Source organism: Anabrus simplex, chromosome 1 (assembly GCF_040414725.1).
Source record: "Anabrus simplex isolate iqAnaSimp1 chromosome 1, ASM4041472v1, whole genome shotgun sequence".
NCBI classification, from domain to species: domain Eukaryota; kingdom Metazoa; phylum Arthropoda; class Insecta; order Orthoptera; family Tettigoniidae; genus Anabrus; species Anabrus simplex.
This window is the reverse complement of record NC_090265.1, coordinates 443,856,317-443,869,676: the sequence shown is the minus strand read 5'-3', so window position 1 is coordinate 443,869,676 and position 13,360 is coordinate 443,856,317. Positions and strand designations below refer to the sequence as shown.

The 13,360-nt window shown below is 39.6% G+C and overlaps 1 protein-coding gene across 1 annotated transcript in view; it reads left to right on the top strand.

The window, feature by feature from the left end:
• LOC136856930 (galactose mutarotase) overlaps positions 1-13,360 on the top strand; it is a 141,333-nt gene that overhangs the window by 36,305 nt on the left and 91,668 nt on the right. Inside the window, exon 3 of the mRNA XM_067135193.2 lies at positions 330-487. Within this exon, the coding sequence (XP_066991294.1) occupies positions 330-487 (158 nt within the window). The remainder of the gene's footprint in view (positions 1-329; positions 488-13,360) is intronic.

Below are 13,360 nucleotides of genomic sequence, written 5' to 3'. Positions count from 1 at the left end.
TCCCATGGTCGCACCCTCCACAGCGGGTGTGCCTGAATTTAGTCTCCACCAAAAGTTCAAATTAAGTCTACCAGTGTCGGATAACACGGAATGTCAGATAAGCGAAGGTCGGATGAGCGAGACTCTACTGTATTATTATTATTATTAAATTCTCCCACAAGATAAAAAAAAAAAGATAATACCACTGAACAGCATAACAAACAAGCTATTACAGCCATCCAAGCAGTCACCATTTCTTAAGGGAAGTTTCTAATTTCTAAATGACAGGCTAAAACAGTTTTGTTTTTGTTTTTTTAAGTTTGGCATGTCATATTGTTCTAATTTTCCAGGATATCGCTCTAGAAATAATCCATACTTTGGAGCCGTTGTTGGACGTGTTGCTAACAGAATACGTGACGGAAAATTCAAAATCGGCGATCAACAATTTCAACTATCAGTAAATCGCCCCAACTTTCATCTGCATGGAGGCTTTAAAGGATTTGATAAGGTCTGTGTAACATGTTTGTGTTTTCTTTTCAGCTGATTAAAAGTACCGAACATATTATTAGCTTACAGTGTGAAGATGATTTGGTAATTAGTTTATAGCAACGATCTTGTGAAGAGAAGCTTACTCCTCTTCACAAGATTGTTGCTATCCAGTCTAAATAATTGTTGAATAATAAATAGTATGCAGGTTTCATATGAAAATGTTCAAAATTAAACAAGATTTTTCTTCTTCATTTTTTCATCTCTGCTCTGGTGACATTAAGATGTAAAATATGTTTATTTGCAAGGTTTTTTAATGAAGTTTTGTAGTGGGAAGAGAACTTGTGTTTTTGAATACTGATGTATTACAGTCCCTATCCCTTTAAACTGCATGAAAGTTGATTAAATTATTCTGAATACAGCTTCAAGCCCTAGAAAATAATTTGTCAAGTGATACTATTGTGTACTAAATTATTATGGCCAACAGTCCAGATATCTTTTCAGCATGTAGTATAACTTGGTAATGCCCCATTTTTTTTTTTTGTTTTTTTTTTGGAAGACCCACAAAATTAGTGTGAAGTTCTATCTGTAAATGTAACGATCAATAATCTAATGTTCCTAAAATATCTGGTGCCAACAACTCCTTATTGGTAAACTGTATCCTTCTACCTTCTATTACAGATGATATTTAAAATGTCATGTTACTTCATAACACAGTTTAGAAATGTTTTTTAGGCCTAACCTTGGTGATTTTTCATTGTATTTTATTATGTTATTGTTATATGGCCACATAAAATCTTCTCATAATGTTCTGTCTATTCTCATGCACTGATGTCACATGGCGTCTTCTTGGTAACGTGTCATAGAATTTCTTTGAGAGATTTTATACAGTATTTCAGGTCCATTATTGTCAATGTGAGAAACCACCTATCCTGTAGTGAGAGTACATTGAGCTTCTGCAAGAAACATTTTTAGATTTTACACTCATTTACTGGCAAAACTTCCCTGATAAATATGTAAAGCATGGCACTAACATATTGTTCTTCAATGTGATCAAAGAAGCATCGTATCAAGGTGGTCATGGTTTGAATGGGCCCAAAGTGACCTAAGTTTACATATGGAGCACTCGCGAGATAAACATTTCTCAGATATGACCTTCCATACTATCACTAACCTTGACTGATAACTGGTCTTCTCTGGTCAAGCAACGGACCTACTACGTTGGCATAGCAGGGGGAGAGGTGATACTTCCATGTGGCGCATCGCAGGTGGTGGATAGGGGCGTCCTAACCGGCTTGCCGGCGGACTTGAGGGAAATAAAATACCTCTCGCGGACCAAATACACAACCCCCTGTGGGTGGGGGACGTAGACGAAGAATACACCTACGGTATCCCCTGCCTGTCGTAAGAGGTGACTAAAAGGGGCAACCAAGGGATGATCAAATAAGAACCATGGAGACTACTTGTAATTAGTACCATCACACAGGGAACACCATGGGTCGCATTTACTTGCGCGTAGTACTACTACGTTAGGTACGAAATAGGTTTGTGATTAGTATCGACAGTGTATGGCTCAGGATGCCTTTTACAGTACCTGTGATTCATACCCCTATATGAGCAACACCCTGGGATGAGCGACACCATGGTTGTGCCTTGCCTATGCTTAATACCCACTGTGTGAGGAACACCACGGGATAGTGCGAGTCCATGTGGTTAGTCCACTTATGTGAGGAGCGCCTTAGGTTTGTGTTGCCTGTAAATAACGCTGCAGTGTGCAAAAAACCATAGGTCTGTGTTACATGTGCAAAGTTCATTACCTGTGAGTACTACCATAATGTGTGGAATACCGCGAGTCTACGCTACTTTTGATTAGTACTGCAACATGACAAACAGCATGGTTCTATTTTCCTAGCTATAAGTACCATTACAAGCGGCCAATGACCTGGATTTTGGACCCGTTTCGACTACGAGCATCATCGATTCAGTATTGTGCTTTAGAAGCAGTTCCTTGGTCAGTAATACTATTGTTTAACGCTAGTTTCTGAGAATGTGGGGCATTGCAGGTCGGATCCACTGATTGTTTTAACTTCACATCCATTCATTCTTTGTCCTCACGTTTTTGAATTCTGGACAGTGGTGGATTATGGATTTTTTAAATTGTCATAACATTTCGTCTCATTTCGTAACATTAGGGGCTGATGACCTGGATATTAGGCCCCTTGAAACAACAAGCATCATCATCATCATCATCTCTGGTCAAGGGCCAGCAGAAAATATTACTGCTAGTAAGGAGAATACAGCTATGGAGGGGAGGAAAATTCCTTGCATTAGCAAGTACTGTATGTAAATATGAAAGAGACGAATGTAGCTGGTTTAACACGTTAACAATACTTCCACTCCAGGGAGGTGGCATTTGTTTTGCTGGTGTTGCCGCCGACATCATACAGAAAAATAGAAATTTGGCACCATATATTCTTTATTATATAATTTGTATTTTCTATCAACGATATAAATCCACCAGATTCCTGTAACACTGGTTAGAAAAGATATGATAGCCGAAGAATTGAATTGATATATAGCACATACACAAAATGTGTTCAATGTTTCCGATTTATGCTGCATGTTGATTGCAACGCTTCCACGGCAGACTCCTCCAGGGCGGGTGTCAATAACCTTCAGTGCCATGGTGAGAGTTTGCCACCGGGCGAGTTGGCCGTGCGTGTAGAGGCGCGCGGCTGTGAGCTTGCATCCGGGAGATAGTAGGTTCGAATCCCACTATCGGCAGCCCTGAAGATGGTTTTCCGTGGTTTCCCATTTTCACACCAGGCAAATGCTGGGGCTGTACCTTAATAAAGGCCACGGCCGCTTCCTTCCAACTCCTAGGCCTTTCCTATCCCATCGTCGCCATAAGACCTATCTGTGTCGGTGCGACGTAAAGCCCCTAGCAAAAAAAAAAAAAAAAAAAAAAAAGAGAGTTTGCCATGCTTGATATCATGCTTGCGCACAAAGACAAACTGTGGTTTTCTTTTATTTTATTTTTTCCTACCCCTACACTTTCCAAGTATGGCTTTGAAATTGACTGGTGAGGTATTCTCCTATGATTGTGACTGTGTTATAGAGAACCTTTTAGAGGATTAGACAAGATGGCAGTGAATGTAGATAAACTGTATCATTGTGCAGAAAACAAAGTGAACTTTATTAATAGTGTTTTAAAATCAGATAAACATACGAATAGAGGTTGGTGTGAAGAAGTGTTAACTTCAGTAGAAGTGCTAAAAAAGACTCTGGACACCTTCAGAGAGGAGATCACAAGGCTAGCCAACACAACGCAGTCAGCTAAGCAACAAGCCACTTACTCGGAGGTAGTGCAATCGAGGCCAAATAATCTCATCACAGCAGTAACAGCTGAACATATGGTCGTTGTATCACCAAAAAACTCTGAACGGACACTAAGATTATTACAGTCTTTCACGAAAGAAAATTCATTTAAAATAGGGGTAAACAAAATCAAGAAAATACGGAACAAGGAAGTAGTGCTTGAGTTACAAAATGAAAATGAATGCAAGACAATAGTGAGCACAATTGAGACAAATAATCCCCATCTGAAGGCAAGAATATCACGCAAAAGAATCTGAATTATTATCCATGGAATTGAGGTTAACTTCCCGGAGAACAAAGTAATTCCCTCCACAGCGGAACAGAATCCAGTCATCAAGCGTACTCTCTCCGCTAATCCCGACGACATAGCACTATGTTTCATGAGAACGTCACGAGATGGCAGTACAAACTACAAAAGTCAGTCCAGCAATCTACCAGGCACTCCAAAAATGCGAGAAGCTCTACATAGGATACACGAGATGCAACTTTAGTGAACATGTTTCCATGATACGCTGCTACAACTGCATGGGCTATGGACATTTCTGTACAAACTGTAATAAGGGACAGTGCTGTTCGTTCTGCTCAGATGCTCACAACTTTCGTGACTGCTCAAAAATACTGAGTGCATTAACTATAAATTACAAAACCAAAGAAATGTAACTGGGCACCATCAAGAATTAAATTCCCAGCATCCTGCTACGTCATTAGATTGCCCTGTACAGTATACCAGAAAATACTCATTATCATAAAATCCAGATTAACTATGGCTGTAGTCCAAGTGTATCACCAGGCGAGTTGGCCGTGCGGTTAGAGGCGCACAGCTGTGAGCTTGTATCCGGGAGATAGTGGGTTTGAATCCCACTGTCTGCAGCCCTGAAGATGGTTTTCTGTGGTTTCCCATTTTCACACCAGGCAAATGCTGGGGCTGTACCTTAAGGCCACGGCCGCTTCCTTCCAACTTACAAGTGATGAAAATCATTTTTTGTCCGTATTGAAAGTTTAGTAAAATATATAGGAAAATATTTAATATTTTACTTCCAACTTCTCGCCATAAGACCTGTCTGTGTCGGTGCGACGTAAAGCCACTAGCAAAAAAAAAAAAAAAAGGGGGGGGGGGGACAAGTCTATCAACAAAATTTACATAAATCAGTTGTGCCTACCCAAGAACTCATTTCAAATTTCAAGCATAACAAAAGAAACAATTTTATCTGTTCAGGAACCAAACGATAGAAATAACAGAGTTTTAGGTTTTGGACAACATTTCTACATCCACGTAATGAAAATGAACACACCCGTGGAACGGATTGGAGCTGCAATCGTAACAAAATTAGAAAACATCATCTTAGGCCGCTATTAGCCATGGGCGACTAGTGGCGCAACTAGTTGCTCTGACGAGTCATGGACCATTGGATCAAATGGAGCCTATTAGCCGCGGGCGACTAGTGGCGCAACTGAGCAACTAGTTGCCGGCCGTCATGTGAGCCGGCAACTGCTCTGGCAACTTTTAGTCGCTCAACTGCGTGACGGGGCATTGCAGTAAATGTAGCCTATTAGCCGTGGGCGACTAGTGGTGCAACTAGTCGCCCGATATACCTCCCCGCGCATACGGAAACGTCACTCAAGTTCGTGTTCACACACCAGCTTGACGTAATGCGGACGATGGAACACAATTGAGTCAGCGATCCACCTAACAATTATCTTTCTTCATTACCTTGTTTGGCCTCGTGTTGTGGTAGAGTGAATATGTTACGTATTGTGATAGTTTATGTATTGAACATGGAGACATCAAATAAACTACAACAGCAAATGAAGGAGATGGCAAAATTATTTGAAAGTCAAATAAATACTGAAGACCATTTTTGAGGTAAAATGAAAACCGGTCACTTGGGATTCCAGAACTGAAGCTTACACGGACAAAATAGAAACACTGAACTCTTGGAACAGCATTTTAAAGAACTTTATTCCAGAATTCGAAGCAAAACCCGTAGGTGAGAATAATACTCTAGGTGAGTATTATATTCTTTTTTTTTTTGCTAGTGGCGTTACGTCGCACGGACACAGATAGGTCATATGGCGACGATAGGATAGGAAAGGGTGGGAAGGAAGCGGCCGTGGGCTTAATTGAGGTACAGCTCCAGAATTTGCCTGGTGAGAAGATGGGAAACCACGGAAAACCATCTTCAGAGCTGCCGACAGTGGGATTCGAACCCACTATCTCCTGGATGCAAGCTCACAGCTGCGCGCTCCTAACCACACGGCCAACTCGCCCGGTATGTGAGTATTATAAAACGTTAACTATTCTTATATGGAAATATGTAATACCCATAAAAATTCTATAATCGTTTACATTTACAAGTACCATTGATCCATTGTATGGCTATATTAATGAATTACAGCTCAACTAGGAAACACTTGTTTAGTCCTGTGTCGCTTCCCGTTATTTCTTCTTTTATGTGGCCAAACATTCCGTAAAATGACGACTTTGACATGCGCAGGTAATTGAAAAATTTACTGTCATCCTCATTTAGAGTTAAAAATTTCATTGTTCCGTATTGAAGAATATTACCGTTAAAATTGAAATAATTGATAAATAGATTCAACCTATTCAATACAAAAGAATAAGAAATGTAGTAAATTACATTCCCATTTAATAATAAGTAGAAATGGTACCAGTTTCGACCCTAGTCCAGGTCATCGTCAGCCGATTAAAACATGAAAAACAATGCATAGGAAAAGGAAAAGATTAAGTACACTCCGGATCAGTAGAAGAGGCGATATAAATGAACGGGGATAGACACTGTAAAACTCAGAAGAAGTAAAATGCAAGTCACAGTGTTTAAAAACTGGCTGATTTAACCGTTCTCCGCTATTCGTAAACATTGTGGGACTTTGCCTAGCGCTGCGTGTGCCATGCTGCCGCTCAGAGAATTGCGCACTGTTTTCTTTTGAGTGACTTGCATTTTACTTCTTCTGAGTTTTACAGTGTCTACCCCCGTTAATTTATATTGCCTCTTCTACTGATCCGGAGTGTACTTAATCTTTTCCTTTTCCTATGCATTGTTTTTCATGTTTTAATCGGCTGACAATGACCTGGACTAGGGTCGAAACCGGTACCATTTCTACTTATTATTAAATGGGAATGTAATTTACTACATTTCTTATTCTTTTGTATTGAATAGGTTGAATCTATTTATCAATGATTTCCGTTTTAACTATCCTCATTTAGATCGTCAAACAATGTATAATATAATCCTCTAGTCAACCGAGAAACAAATATAGGATGTTTCCGCACTTTCCTAACCCTTCGGTTCTCCCATTCTAATAGAAGAGCAAGAAGAAGAAGTTCTTCGTAGGACACCATTCTCTTAACTGACTATTCCCCGGTATGAGCCGAGCAATTATTTACAAGTTGCGCCACTGATCGCCCGGTACTTAAATCCTCTGGCAACTAGTTGCGCCACTAGTCGCACACAGCTAATAGCGGCCTTACTCTCACAATACTGCACTGCTGACAGGGTTGTTATATGCACCACGTTTAACCAACAGGACCTATACATATGCAACGTTTACTTTGACTCAAAACGAGACATTGACACGGATCTGAACGGCCTTCAACAGATATGTGACTAGCTACAAGGGAAACCACTCCTAATCACCGGGGATTTACGCTAGGCATGGGGCTTCGAACAATCCCTTAGAAGACGCACGGGGCAGCCTACTTTATGACTTTTGCAACTCTTCTAATTTAACAATACTAAACAATAGCAATAAACTGACTTACAGATACAGAGTTATTTAGATATAAGTGTATACAGTCCAGCATTTCTCCCTCTTATCTACGATTAGGACGTAAATGATGGACCAGCCAGGCTGAGTGGCTCAGACGGTTGAGGCGATGGCCTTCTGACCCCAACTTGGCAGGTTTGATCCTGGCTCATTCTGGTGGTATTTGAAGGTGCTCAGATACGTCAGCCTCGTGTCAATAGATTTACTGGCACGTTGAAAAACTCCTGCGGGACTAAATTCTTCGAAATCCGTAAAAGTAGTTAGTGGGACGTAAAGCAAATAGCATTATTATTTAAAAAATAACATTATTATTATTATTAGTGATGTAAGAACACTTTCTGACCACTCTTTAATTATAACGCCCTTAAAATCAACTACAGAAATACTGCCATTAAATGCTAATAATCACTCAACCAGGACTTATAGAACAAGAAATGTCAAATTATCTCACTTCCAACAGGCTGCCAAAAGAAACCTACCAAGGATAGCAGAAGAAATAGCTTTCTGCAACACTGCTGCAGAATTAGGCTACATAGTAGAGAAATAACTGACGCAATAAACAAACTGGTAGAAGCAAATCTGCCAAAACTTTCTCAAAAACAGTGTAAAAACTTACGTTGAGATGAAGAACTGACAATTATGCGAAAACGTATACTGGCCTGTGATAGGCGATATAAACGAAGTTGCTGCCCAGTCGTACGTCAGAGATACTACAATATTTATCTAGTAGTCAAAGAGGAGTACAAAAACTTAATCCTTAAAAGAAAATCTGAAAGCTGGAAAGAATTCTGTTCAATCCCTACAAAAGCCAAACGTTGGGAATTTGTTCAGAAGCTAACCAGGAAGCCAAAAAATCTCAGTAACCTAACCTCAATAGAGGCTGAACATGAATACGCTACAACCTTTTCCAGTACCACAAATGCTCTACTAAACTCGTTTTTCCCACATGAAACAGAGGATACAGAAGCACAGAGAATTGCGAATCTCATCCACGATCCCCCCTGATACAGCTGATGACGTATTGTTCTCACACAAAGTAGTTGAACGAATCATTCTATAACAAAATGACAAAATAAACACCAGGCTGGGATGGCATACCCGCCAACATAGTAAAAAATATCCACTTCTGTCTTCCATCCTTATTTGTCACACTGTTCAATAAGTGCCTATCTTTGAATAATTTCCCTACCTCTTGGAAAATTGCAGTAGTGAAGGTAATTCCTAAAGAAAGCACCTTAACAAAGTTTACAGCTAAGTCTTTCAGACCTATCTGCCTCCTGCCAATTCTAGGAAAGATTCTGGAGAAGCTCTTAATCGACAGAATTATGTACTGCATGCTTCGTCACGGTCTATTAGCCCAATTTCAGTACGACTTTACCCCACAAAAATCTACTGAAGATGCTGTTCTCTATCCAACTGAATGGGTTCAGAACATCTTCTCAAGGTGAAAAACAGGCTTATTAATCTCTTTAGACATAACTGGTGCATTTGATAACGCCTGGTGGCCGAAAATTTTGTATCAACTAAAGGGAAAGCAATGCCCACGTAATCTGTACAAAATCACTCAAACGTACTTCAGCAACAGAAAAGTGAAACTTCAGGATGGAACAGCAATTTCATCTAAATACATCAACAGAGGATTCCCCCTGGGATCTGCCTGCAGCCCAGGATTTTGGAATATCTTGTACAATGATGTCCTCAAAGTACCTCTTCCCACGGACTGCAAGATTGTTGCTTACGCTGACGGCACACTTTTGTTAATCAAGGTTGACAATGACGCCGACTTAAACACTCGAGCGAACACAGCACACTACTTATTCTGTTCAACTGGGGTTCCAAAATCAAGCTGCATTTTAATCCACTGAAAACTAAGGCTGTGGTTGTCACAAGAAGAAGAAACCTGATAAAGCCACAACTCAAGTTGAACAGACAGGAAATTGCACTAGAAGATCAACTTTTATACTCGGGGGTCACTTCATTGCGGCTAGTATCCAGTATTCGGGAGATAGTGAGTTCGAATCCCACTGTCAGCAGCCCTGAAGATGGTTTTCCGTGTTTCCCATTTTCACACTAGGCAAATGCTGGGGATGAACCTTAATTAAGGCCACGGCCGCTTCCTTCCCACTCCTAGCCCTTTCCTGTCCATCGTCACCGTAAGACCTATCTGTGTTGGTGCGACGCAAAGCAACTTGCGAAAGAAAAAAAAAAAAAAGTAAAAGTACAAACATTTAACTTTTAGGCCACATTTCAATAAATTAAAGCTAAAATCAGATAAATTTCTTCAGGCCATTGATACTGCATGCAGGCCATCGTGGGAAATAAACTCAGAAGTACTCTACATTATATAGGTAGGCCTACTACACAACCTTTGTTCCACTAATACAGTATTGTGCTTCATCGTTTCGTTCTACGCTTGAAAAGCCGTGAGCTAAGGAAAAACTTCTGCAGATTCAGAGAGGAATCGTCCTTCAAATTTCTCGTGCCTATCGCACAATATCTACACAAGCAACCCTGTCATCGCTGAAATAGAAAACCTTAAGGCTCTATAAGATGGGTATGCTTAGCCGCTATTTTGGTTCATACATGCGCAGTAGGCCATGTGATCAAACACTAGTTTCTCCTACGAGCGCTTGCTTCGTGACATTGAACGTATTGCTTTAAATACCACCTGCAGGGACAGAATAGTGCCATATTTATGTGGATATTTATTACATAATGGTGGGTTGTTCTGCACCTAATTGCAGTAATGCCTCTGCTGCGGGATGCAGGTTGTTTAGATTCCCTTCTGGTCTGCATTATGCCTCCACTGCCTCTGCTACACCTTCTACTTCAACTGTTGACTTCACCTTCATCCAGCTCCCACTGACATTACTACACTCCTTAATTAATTCATATTGATCATTCAATATTCAGTTCTGTCCCCATAGTCCGGCACCAGGAGTTCAACATCCAAACACCACAGTTACAATATTTGTCAAACTTCATGTGACAGAAATAATTTGTTTAAGGTTGGTGGCAGTACAACAAATGCATTATGGAAGGACTATATGCAGACAGGTTTTAAACTATGACCTTTCTGACAAGCTCTGAAACATTTGGTTTCTTTTTAAATTTGGGTGGTGAATTGTGAAGTTATGAAATTAATTTGTGACTGTGAGGTCTTCCATTGGGATTACAAGCATTATATAATGCAAAATGGTGCAAATCTTGTAACAGAGAAAATTTTGAATGATAAATGTACCAGTACATGTTCTCCAACATGCTGTAATTTAAAAGAAAAAATTGTTAGACACTTCTTCAAAATTCGATCCTATGCTGTTGTGGACGTGAGCAAGAATATACGGAAACGAGGTAAAATGTATGGGACTGCTTCGGAAGAGAAGAGAAAAATGTAAACAAGGAATGGAATGTTATTGTTTTGTAAATACTGTAGTAAAAGGAGACAGTAGATTTGTAAAATATTACTTAAATATCATTTTTTTTAAATGTGCTGCCTGAGCAAGTTAACCAATGTTGCATCCCTTTGAAGTAAGGTGAGTTGTGTTGAGAAATAATACTACTTCTCCTCAAACTAGAGGAATCTCTGTAAGAAAAAAAATAAGAAGAAGAAGAAGAAGTTAACTTTGCCAAAGTCAAAAATGTTCAATATTCTCCACAGCTCGTCGGTCACTCCCCTTACAAGTCACTGGTAACATTATCAGTGCAGCTATAGAAGTGATTCAGCTATAGAAGTAGTTACTCTATTCCTATTTTCTTGCTAGTGGCTTTACGTCGCACTGACACAGACAGGTCTTATGGCGACGATGCGATAGGAAAGGCCTAGGAGTGGGAAGAAAGCGGCCGTGAACTTAATTAAGGTACATCCCCAGCATTTGTTTGGTGTGAAAATGGGAAACCACGGAAAAACATCTTCAGGGCTGCCGACAGTGGGATTCGAACCCACTATCTCCCGGATGCAAGCTAACAGCTGCGCACCCTTAACCACACGGCCAACTCGCCTGGTATTTCTATTTTCTTCCTGAATGTAAATGTTTCATGAATGTTCGGTTGAATAAACTAAAGTCCTCTGTTCATTACAACTGCATAAGCAGATGAGATCCATAACACTCACCAAAAATTAAGTTTATTTTGCACATAGAATGTCTTTTTTAAAATACTGGTAAAAAAGGAAAGGGACTACGGTAAATTTTAGAAGAAAGAAAGTTAAAGAAGCCCAGTTACTTGGGCGTGTTCGTCTTCATACATCACATTTCAGCATTATTTTTCTTCAAAGACTGAGATCATATGTTATCAAAATCTTCTATCACAATTTATATATCTTTGACAATGACCGATACCACATCACATTCCACGATTTAAGAATGACAGTAGCCTATACCAATACCACGGTGTCCCTTATTTCATTTGGCGGTACCGCGGCGCACAGCTTACGAACAACCTATTCTACTTATCAATTATATAATAATTTTAAAAACTGATTTATTAGTAAGCTATTTTTTCTAATATTTCTCCAGTGAGAGTACATGCCTTGTTTGTTTGTTTATTAAAAGGCAAATTATCAACGACCTTGCTTTTACAATCACCGTCTGGAGTAATATTTACACAATAATGTACGAAATCTATATGAGTCGTCGTCGAGTTGCAGAACCCGTTATGTGCAGACAAACAAATTTTTCAGGAAGCGCAAAAAACTATCATTTGTTATGCAACAAAGATAGGAGGTTGAAATTTTGTAATTAAACACTAAGCATTCATTATCGTCACACCGCAAAATCCCCACAAAATTGAACTTATAGAACCCAAGTTTTTTTGCAAAAAAACATTTGGACATTTTAGTTTTGCAGCAGTTTTGTGGAGATAAAAGATATGTGCAGCAGTATATGGAATAGTGTGTGCAGATTTATGGTGAACGTGTTTTATTTGCCACGTTTGAAACTATTACACTATGAAAATAGCATGAATGGAAATAATTTAATGTTAGGATATAATGTTTTCATATCTAATACCTGCTCTTTGATTTAATGATTACATCAAGAAATCATCACTCATTCAAAACATTTTATTAGTTCTTTAACATTTTTTACAGTTATATTGACCATCCGTTATTGTCCTCAACAAAATCTCCCACATCATTGTCATTGCCTGGCACTTCACTGTTCAAATTTTGCTGCTGGTCAAACAGAGCCTTGTAGAACGTGAGGTCATCGTTCCTTATCCACTCTTTCCCGTAATGTTTTGGTCAGCAATGTGTGCAGGTCGTTGAGCTTTTCTTTCTTAAGAGGAACCCATTCCTCCACTGGTACTGGCACAATAGCAGTAAAAGGGTTTCCCATGCTTCAGTACGCTTTTTGCTTCCACCACGATCGCTGTTATAGTTTACTTCACTTCTTATCACACTGTTGCCTTATTTTGTTCGTGTAAGTATGATCCTCTTACAGGGTTCTGGGACATAACGAGCTTTTGCTGCGTAACACACGCTGGACATAACGACTTCTGCAGCAGTTCCGTTGTTTGTCACTGTTAAACGTATGGATTGAATGGCCTTTGCTTACGTATTACATTACCGGATTGTGTATTTTGATGAGCTGCATACAATGGCGGTCATAACTCATTTTAAGAAAAAATGGACGTAACTGGTTTTGCAACTGGACGACTCATATATAAAATAAGAGCTTTGTCTGTACATTGCTCAGAATTTGAAAAGAATGTTATTTCTGTATCGGTCATGTCC